Here is a 9873-nt window from a genome sequence, read left to right on the forward strand (position 1 = left end):
GGGACAGGGCCTGTGGTCGTTACCTGTACTCCTCACCTGAATACATCCACCTGGACTCGGCCTGGCTGCTTCCTTTGTTCGCAGCTCATGCTGAACATCAAGTGCTGGGCTAAGAGATGCCCGTCTCCCATCCAGAGCCTCCTCTGTCACATGGAGGTTAGCTGCTGTGGTTGTGGGAGCTCTTGACCCACGCGCTCACTTTACCCACCTCCGAGTCTTGGAGCAGGACTTGGGAAGTCTGGATGGAACTCAGGAGAAGGGGAGGGTGGCCCATCTGCCCCCACGGGCTCCAACAGCTAATGACCCAGCACCACCTGCCTTCCCCACTGACCGTAAACCCACCCAATCCTACACTCCCCAGCCCAGAAGGAGCCCCTCCTTCCCCTCCCTCTGCAGGGGCTCATCCTTCTCTCCAGATGCTGGAAGTGGGTCCAGGATTGTGACCTCCTCCAGCCAGTTCCCTGGATTAATGTGTGTTCTCTGCACCTCTTTATTTGGCAGTAGATTCCATCCTGCCCATTTCTTTGATGGAGAGACTGTGGGCTCCTGGAGGACAGGGACCAGGTCTTCACCATCCTGGTATCTCCAGAATCTCCCACCTGACCTACCTGGGAAGGCATTCCTTTGTCAGCTGTCTGTACAGAGTCCCTACTCTGTGTAGGCTTTAGGGCCGGGCAGTGGGAACACGAGAGTTGCCTCATGAAGTTTACCACCCAGAGGGCAGGGAAATTGGTAAATAAGCAGTTAGAAGAGTGGTTCTCAAAGTGTGACCCTGGTGTTCCCTTTCATCTTCTTGTGTTTTCAGTAGATCTTGGTTTCAATGTCTGCTACCCTGAATACAGCCAGATTTGACCCACAATGTACAGATCTCTTCGAGATCATCAGTGATTTTTAAGGCTGTAAAGGGGTCCTGAGACCAAAATGTTTGAGAATTACTGAATGACACGTGTGAGAGCCTCAGTGAACGTTTTTCTGAATGAAGGAACGAAAAGCTGCTCATTTCCTGTTCACCTGACCCAAGTCTTGAGCATCATGGGAACAGAGATCGTATCGCTTTGTTCTATGTAAGTGCCTCCTTTTCCTGGGGGACACAGAGAAGTCTCGTTCATTCGTGGAGCAGACCCGTACTAAGCATCTGCCACACGCTCAGAACTGTGTTGGAATCGTGGCCCCCTGCCCCTCCAGAAGCCCCTTAACCCAGTGAACAAGACAGAGGAGTTTGCAGATCCTTCCGGCGGTGTGAGTGTGATGCTGTGAGAGAGGTCTTCCCCAGGAGGGATCTGGAAGGGGAGGGCACAACAGCACTTAGATGTGTGCAGGAGATACAGTGAAGGGATGGGGGGACAGGGGACGGGGAACGGCACACAGGGGAGGTGTGACTGCTTGGGCTGAGTCTTCTGAAAGAAGTAAGCGTCCACCAGCCGATAAGGATGGAGAAGGGGCCCCCCAGACAGACATCACAGCTTGCCCAGAGGCTTAGCAGTACGGGTGAACTCTGCGTTGCACGTCATCTGGTGTGTCCGTGACATTGGCTCCCTGGGGCTGGGGGTGATGAGGACGAAGGAGGGAAGGCACCATTATGGGGGGCCTTGACTGCCCTGGGTGGGAGTCTAGAGAAGCTGCTGGACCTGCTGACCCCTAGGTCCCGCCCTTCTGACCATGTGGAGAGTCCAGGCACATCCTTCAAGGCTCTGTGTGGCCTGCTCACCTCCTGTCACCCACTCCCCTACACTCTTCTGCCATAGCCACATTGGCTGTCCTTGAGGGCCTTCAGTGCCTTCCCATCCCAGGAGCTCCGTGAGGCTGTTTCCTTCACCAGGAATGTTCTATCCCCACCCCCCTCTCTTCACCCAGTCAACTCCTAAACATCCTTCAGGTCTTAACACAAGTGTGCCCACCTCCAGGAAGCCTTCCTGGGCTACCCCCTGGATCAGACCAGTCCCCATTGTATAGAGCATCGTAGAGCTCTCCTTTAGAGCACAGTTTACAATTAAGCACCCAAGAATGCTAGGTGCTAGGAATGGGTTTGCAAGAAGCTTAAGTCTGGTGTGGAGAGACAGATAATAAATAATAAACAGTTATAATGTAAGAGTAACTATTACTATGTAATAGCCAACATTTATAGAAAGAACACTTACCGTTTGTTAGGCATTGTTCTAAGTGCCTTTTTTTTTTTAAGTTTATTTGTTTTGAGAGAGAGAGCAAGCGAGGAGAGGGCAGAGAGAGAGAGAGAGAGAGAGTGAGAATCCCAAGCAGAGCCCCAACGCAGGGCTCGAAGCAGAGCTCAGACTCACAAACCATGAGATCATGACCTGAGCTGAGATCAAGTCAGATGCTTGGGGCACCTGGGTGGCTCAGTTGGTTAAGCATCTGATTTCTGCTCAGGCCACGATCTCGCGGTTTGTGAGTTCAAGCCCCGAGTCGGGCTCTGTGCTAACAGCTCAGAGCCTGGAGCCTGCTTTGGATTCTGTGTCTCCTCCTCTCTCTGTCCCTCCCATGCTCACGCTCTGTCTCTCTCTGTCTCTTGATAATAAATAAACGTTAAAAAAAAAAAAAAAGAGAGAGAGTCAGATGCTCAAACAACTGAGCTACCCAGGCACCCCTCTAAGTGCCTTTTTAATTTAAAGTTTTTTAAATGTTTGTTTATTTTTGAGAGAGAGAGCAAGCACGTGGGTGAGTTGGGGAAGAGGCAGAGAGAGAGAGGGACAGAGGATCTGAAGAGAGCTCTGCATTGACAGAAGAGAGCCTGATGTGGGGCTTGAACTCATGAACCATGAGATCATGATCTGAGCCGGTCAGACGCTTAACCGACTGAGTCACTCAGGCGCCCCTAATTTAAATTTTTTAACTTTTTAAGAAGCACTGTATCTGGATTTTCATATTATCATTTTAAATTATCAATTTTATTTTGAAACATTTCAAACTATGGAGCTGAAGGATATAATGGACAGCCGCCTTTTTAGCCTTCCTCTAGATTCACTAACCATTAACATTTTACCACATTTGCCTTGATGTAAATTTTTTTCCCCTTAACCAGTCGAGAATAATTTGGTGACATTTTGATTCTTCCTCCCCAAATATTTCAGTGTTCATCTTTGAAAAACAAGAACATTCTTTCTCATAACAGTAATTCCACCATCACACCCAGGAGATTTAAAATTGATGTAAAATATTATCTAATATATAGTATATATTCAGATTTCTCCAGTTGTCTTCAGACTCTCCTGCATAGCCATGATTTACCCCTCATCCAAGCTCCAATTGAGATATGTAGACTGCCTTCAATTGTTATGTCTGAGCATTTTTAATGTTAATCAGTCTTCCTATGAGTGGACTACTATTAGGCCCATTTTACAGATGAGGAAACTGAGGCAGTGGGAGGTTAAGTCATTTGTCCAAGTTATATGGCCAGAAAGTGATGGAACTCATTGATATTTCCAGTCTCCTTGCCTTTCTACTAACCCCTGAACTCTGTTCTCAACCCAGTGCCTAAAGGGATCTTCTAAAAATGCAAATCCTGGGGGCATCTGACTGGCTCAGTCAGTGGAGCGTGCGACTCTTGATCTCAGGGTTGTGGGTTTGAACCCCACGTTGGGTAGAGGTTACTTAAAAATAAAATCTTACAAAAAAAAAAAAAAAAAAAGATAAATCCTGCTCAGGTCACTCTTCTGCTCAAAGCCCTACCATGGCTCCCTATTTCTCTCTGAATAAAAGCAAAAGGCCTCATGATGCCCACAGAGCCCTGTGCATTTTGCATACCTTCCCCATAGCCTCTCTGACCTCATCTCTCCCTCCCACCCTCCACTCCCAGGCTCAGCAGCACAGCAGGCACTCCTGCCTCAGGAGTTTCTCTGCCATTTTCTCTGCCAATAGCACTCTTTTCCTAGAGATCCTCAGGGCTCAGTCTTCACCTTCCTTCAGGTTTCACCCAAACGTGGGTATTCAGTGAAGTTGTCTTGTGCCCGCCACGCTGAACACAGCAGCCCTCCCACGCGTTCTCTATCTCCTCCCCCTGGCCTTTTCATCTCAGCCCTTACCGCTGCCGTCCGCTACATTTTGGGGTTTCCTTTGGCCAGTTGTCTCCCTGACTAGAGTGCAAGCTCCATGGGGGCAGGAGTTGTCTGTTTTGTTCACTGCTGTGTCTCCAGCTCCTAGGACCGAGGCGGGCACACTGTGGACACTCAGTGAAGTGTCCCCAGTGGTACTGATCGCTGTCCCCGCAGCACGTGTTCTGTGAGGAGTGCCTCTGCCTCTGGCTGGACCGGGAGCGCACCTGCCCGCTCTGCCGCTCGGTTGCCGTGGATACCCTGCGCTGCTGGAAGGACGGGGCCACTGCAGCACACTTCCAAGTGTATTAGGGCGGAAGACTGAGGCACCCTGGGAGCTGACGGATGGCCAGCGTGATCGGGTCCGGCTCTGGGGACTTCCTGGAAAACAGGCCTCAAGCACTGACTATCCTGCCTCCTGCCTTTCTCCCCCTCTTCCCCCAGAGCCAGGCCCCTATCCTCCCGACCTCCACCTTCCTCTTCTGTTCTGCGGCTTAGCGCGGGCGTTCTTTCCTTCAACCCTCCTCGCTCAGACTTGGCCTCCTCCCGGGAGGGTCTCCTGCCCCCTCCAAGTGAAGGGACGGGGGATAGACAGGTCCTGCCTGTTGTGATTCTAACTCATGGTGGCCTAACACCCGATGCTGCAAGCTGGAAGGGGCCTGGAGATCACTGCTTCCCCCCAGCACGGCTCAGGTCTGCAGATGGGCGTCACTGTGGAGCGTTTCCCAAATGCCAACGCTGGGCCCCTTATACCTGCAATAGCTTAGTGTCCCAAGCACTTCGTGCGAGCTGAGCATCTGCTTGGAAGACCTCTTGGAATTGTCACAACAGCCCTGGGGTGGAGGTACTGTCGTTTCCTCTGTTTTACAGACAGGGAAACTGAGGCACAGAGCTCCACGTGGTAGCTTTCCCAGAGTCACCCAGCTAGCAATGGCGGACAGAGTTTCCAAACAGGCCTGTCTGGCTTGAGAGCCCACACTCTCAACCACCATATGCTCACCCGCTCAGACACGGCAGGCGTGGGGCCCAGCAGGCTTGGTGTGTGTTGGTTGGTTGGTTGGTTGGTTGCTTGGTTTTTTAAGCACCAGAGGTGATTTTGATTCCCATCAGTGGCCCAGGTGCATAGCACAGTGATCCGGGCCCCACTGAGGATGCCAACGGGGAGCACTGGCCCTGGAAATCTAGCTGTGGCCAAGTTCATGGAAAGAGTTGGTCTTTAAAATCGCTCATTTGCCGGGCTCCGGCTGGAACGCTCAGTCACATTTGGGTATCAAGAATGGCCAGCTTTGGTCCCCATGCAGGTATCACGGGGTCTCTACACCTGTCTTCATGTCTCTCCTCCTCCTCCTGTTCTTGTCCTGCCCCTCACTTAAGTCTCCGCTTGTCAACAGCGCCCGTGGCCATTGTCTTCTCCCCTGGTAGCCTTGAGAACAAAATGAATGATCCATGTTACGGATTTTTCCACAAGCCAAGGTGGTGGCGTGGAGCACTGCAGCATTCGGTGCTTCTGGAATGTCTATACTAGAGCCACTAATCTCTGTAAGAGAACAGTTTCTCCACCTGCGAGACCCTCCCTGCTTTGAATCTGGAAGGGGATAGCACAGGTGATCACTTAGAAGCTACTGGAATCTCGCCTGCCCTACCCCTCTCGCCATTCTGTTCACTCGCCGTCAACCTCAGCACAATGGGCTGGTGCCAGTGGCGTTACAGAGAAATCAATCTTGTGGCTCGTGAGCAGATGAGCAACAAAGCCCCAAGCAGAAATGGTGGGAGACTTTGCTGCCACCTCGCCCTCGGCCAGTAATAACAAGCCCACCCCATCCCTGATAGTTGCAGGACATTTGCCCCCGCGTGCTATCAAGCCAGGACCTTTTCCTGTGCCTGACATCCCTGGCTCTTCCCCGGGACCCAGCAAGACGTCCCTTCCAGGGCAGCGTGGCATCTTTCAAGCTCTGTTACTATGGCGATGGCGGCGCTGTTACAATCCCACTTGCCTGGATAATCAAGTCCGAAGGGGAAGCGGAGGGAAGTAGGGCCGGGGGGGATGCGGCTGCTCTGCTCCCCCTACCTTCGGCAAGAGCCAGAGGGAAGCAACAGGAGCTTCTGCGACTGGTTTTTATCAGAAACATCACCCTGCCTGCAGATGCCATCAAAGAGACACAAGAGATTGGAGCTGGAGAGTTATTAACAGGCCAGCTTGTGACAGAGCAGGCAGAGCAGAATTCTGATTCCAAACTCTGCGTGACTTTGGGAAGTCACTTCGCCCCCCAGTAGCCGTCTCCAGGATAAAGAAACCTCGTGCACTTTCTGCCGCAGCCGGGGAAACTAACAATGTAGAACACGGGTGGAGACGCCAATGGTTGTGTCCGTTATACTCATGCCACCAAAAAAAAGGAAAGAAAAGAAAGCCCCCCACATCTCTAAATATTCTCCAAATAATAAGCCATGTTTCTGACATTATAAACAGTGTCACTTGGGGATACCAGGGACAGGTGGGATGACTTCGTTTAGGATTTTACTTCTTCATTCCCTACCCTCTGGGGAAAAGTTCTGTTCTGGAGGTTTTCTTTTTTTACTTTTCTTTTTTAACGTTTATTCATTTTTGAGAGACAGAGAGCAAGCGGGGGCAGGGCAGAGAGAGAGAGAGAGAGAGAGAGACACTGAATCCGAAGCAGGCTCCAGGCTCTGAGCTGTCCGCACAGAGCCCGACATGGGGCTCGGACTCACAAATGGCGAGATCATGACCTGAGCCGGAGCCGGACGCTTAACTGACTGAGCCACCCAGGCGCCCTGGAGGTTTTCTTTTGGATGGGAGGATCTCACTTCTACCCTAAGGAGAAACAGCAGCCAGTGAGGAGTTGTCCAAACATCAGGCTGCCTATATTCCCCACTATGGGGTAAAAGCAGCCAAAAGTCGTTGTTGGGAAAGAACAGCTCCACTCTCCATGGCCCATCCTGGCTCTGCACTCATTGGTTAGAAGCAGGATTAACCGAGTAGCAGGTTGGGTATCCTGCTTTTAATATTTTGTGACCCACTGACTGAGGTTTCTGACACTCTTGGAAATGGCCGTCTTAATGTAAAAGATCTTGAGCATAATGAATGTGAGAATAGGAAGGCGAGCTTTGGACCTGGATGTGACAGGCTCATTACCTTCATAACGGGAGAATGGGAGACATGCTTGGAGACACCGGGCGGCTAAGACTTGGGGTTGGAAAGAAGAAATGTAAAGCGAGTCCCAGAATCTCTTAGTAATTTTGCTCTGGGCTGAACAGAGCCACCTTCGGTGTTTTTAATGTCCCCTTAAGTTCCCTTCCGCCAATAAATATCCTCTGTCGATGAAACTTAGGTTCGTGGTCTTGAGTCTCCAGTTGCCTCTTGAACCCAGGTGGACTGTTTTGAGGAGAAATGGGGACAAGCAATTCATGCAGTGGGTGGTTGTCTGGATCTGTCCAAAGCAGATCCGTGGAGTTGCACGTGATTTATTAAGGACGCGCTCTCAGGAGAAGCCAGTAAGGGAGGGGGAAGAAGCCAAACAAGAGGGTGGCTGTCAGAGAAGTCCCAGCTCAGGGTGGTCCCACAGAGTTCTGGAGAATTCAGCTACATTTCAGAGATTGTCCCACCCTGAGGTTTTTTCTGGCACACTGTCAATTCTTGGCTATGGGTTGTTGGCGGGGGTGGGGGTGGGGGGTGCTTCTCAGGTACTTAAGCTCTCCATTGAGGAGGCCCCAAGCCCCTGAGGGTGTCAGGTGTCAGGTGTCACAGAACACACAAAGGTGCAGGACAGGACACAGAACTGGGAGATCCGGTCAGGAGGGATCTGGACAGGGCACCCACAGGGCCCACCACAGTGGTTAACCAGAGGATGGACCCGGAACGCATGAGCTGATGATTCAAGAAGAGTTTGCCTGGATGCCAGCTTATGATGGATATTTAAAATGCAAATTAATAGCTTAACCGACTGAGCTGCCCAGGCACCCTGGAAATTAATAGCATTAGGTGACAATTCATGCCTCTCAGGACAACATTATGAAACCAGTCACAAAAACATCATCAGGCAGACCTTTTTGGTTGCCATCATTTGAAAACCAACTCAAATATGGCTTAAATAAGAGAAAGGCTTTCTTTGGCTCATGTAACCATATGGGCCTTGGGTATCACTGGATTCAATGGCTCCAGTGATATTAGAACCCTGTCTTTCCATCCCTCCATTCTGTTTTCCTCTGAGACAGTTTGATTTCCAGACAGATCCCATGCAGCAGTAAGATGGCCTCCAGAAGCTATGTATGTATGTATATGTATATGTATATGTATATGTATATGCCTATGTTCTACCAGCTTAACAACCCCAGCAAAGAGCTTCTGATTCCCCAAAGCTCTAGCAGGAGTCCTGAGGTTGACTTGTTAATTTGTCCCCACACCAATCCCTTTTGGCCTTTGGGACCTGGAACACTGCTGGCCAGGCCTGCATCAGGTGTAGAGCCCTAACTGTGGGGCACAGGTGGGTGGGAGGATAGGGTCTACTCCTCTGAGTCGCATGGCCTGAGAGTGGGGAAGGGGTGGGTCCCCCAGGGAAAATGAAGGCGCCTGTTATCTAGAAAGGCAACCTGTCCTCAACCCACCATTCTTAGGAAGAAACCACAACCTGATCGCTCAGAGCATCTTAGACCAGAGGTGAAAGTAACCCAGAGAGGCCCATGTGCCCATAGTAGGAGACATCAGTCTGCACAGCCATCAGCTTGTCTGCATGGTGCCATTGATCTTGAACCGACAGGCAAGTTCCCTCAACCTCTCACCCAACCCAAGGGTACTGTTTGGGCCAACCCTCCCCTTGGGGAGTTCTCAGAAATACAGCAGAGAAGGGAGATGTGTGGCCTTCTGCCCCAGGGAAGGTTGGGGTGCACAGCCAGATCCTCCCATAATCTTTGGGGACCAACCTTTCAAAAGGAAATGAAAACGCAAAGGACTTTGGCTGGAAGTGCACAAACAGTTTTTTAATAAAGTCATTACAAATATGTACAAAGCGTCTCCAAGGTATGAAATTCCTCTTACAAAAGAGCACAACAAACCAGCAAGGTTAGAGCCCAGAACGGAATGCTCCCAAACTTATTGCCTCTCTGGCTGAGCCAGAGGCCTTACCGAGGTTCCAGACACCCCCATGACCATCCCTGCCACATACACACACAGGCTCCTGGGCACTTACAGTGCAAACAACTTGGGGGGAGGAACTTAAGCGTTCAGGTAGGGGAGGTAAGAAAAGCTTCCCATGTCCTGGGAAGTCAGCTAAACAGGCCCTGTTTGCCAATTAGATGCTTCTCCCAGGGACCTATAGATATTAAGGACACAAAAGGCAGGGAACAAATACATAAAACCCCCACCTAAACCATCCAGCCTGTCCTGGAACATCCCCCAAATGCAACACTCCTTACGGTGGACCTAAGTCAGGCTCCCTTGCTCCCTGCTGGACCCCAGGCTGTACTTGTCCTTGAACTAGTAAGGCCAGCTCAGGAGGGAATCCAGTGTGGCAGGGCAGTTAGCTCATGAGCGCGGGGGGGGGGGGGGGGGGGGGGGGGGGGGGGGGGGGGGGTTGGGGGGGGCGGTCACACACACCTGAGTCCAAATCTTGGCTCAGCCACCTCACTCTCTGTGTGTGGCCTTAGGCTAAGTTGCAAAACCTCCCTGAGTCTCAGCTTCCTCAACTGTAAAATGGGAATCATAACTACTGTCGTCCAGAGTGGGTGTGAGGAATAACTGAGGGGAAACACGTAAAACACTCAGCACAGTGCTCAGGGGTGGTGAGCACGCCGTTGACGGTGGCTTTCATTACTC

At 51.1% G+C, this 9873-nt stretch overlaps 1 protein-coding gene across 2 annotated transcripts in view; it reads left to right on the plus strand.

Annotated features, from left to right (window-relative positions):
* The window catches only part of RNFT2 (ring finger protein, transmembrane 2), a 70036-nt gene extending 63373 nt beyond the window's left edge, over positions 1–6663 (plus strand). Inside the window, exon 11 of one of the 2 annotated variants that reach the window (XM_042910834.1) lies at positions 4224–6663. In XM_042910834.1, coding sequence (XP_042766768.1) covers positions 4224–4358 — 135 coding nt within the window. In that variant the 3' untranslated portion in view covers positions 4359–6663. Of the gene's footprint in view, positions 1–808; positions 937–4223 lie in introns of those variants that run through there. The other variant, XM_042910835.1, reaches the window with a different exon arrangement.
* Positions 6664–9873: the final 3210 nt, after the last annotated feature.

Source organism: Panthera leo, chromosome D3, assembly GCF_018350215.1.
Source record: "Panthera leo isolate Ple1 chromosome D3, P.leo_Ple1_pat1.1, whole genome shotgun sequence".
In the NCBI taxonomy this organism is placed as follows: domain Eukaryota; kingdom Metazoa; phylum Chordata; class Mammalia; order Carnivora; family Felidae; genus Panthera; species Panthera leo.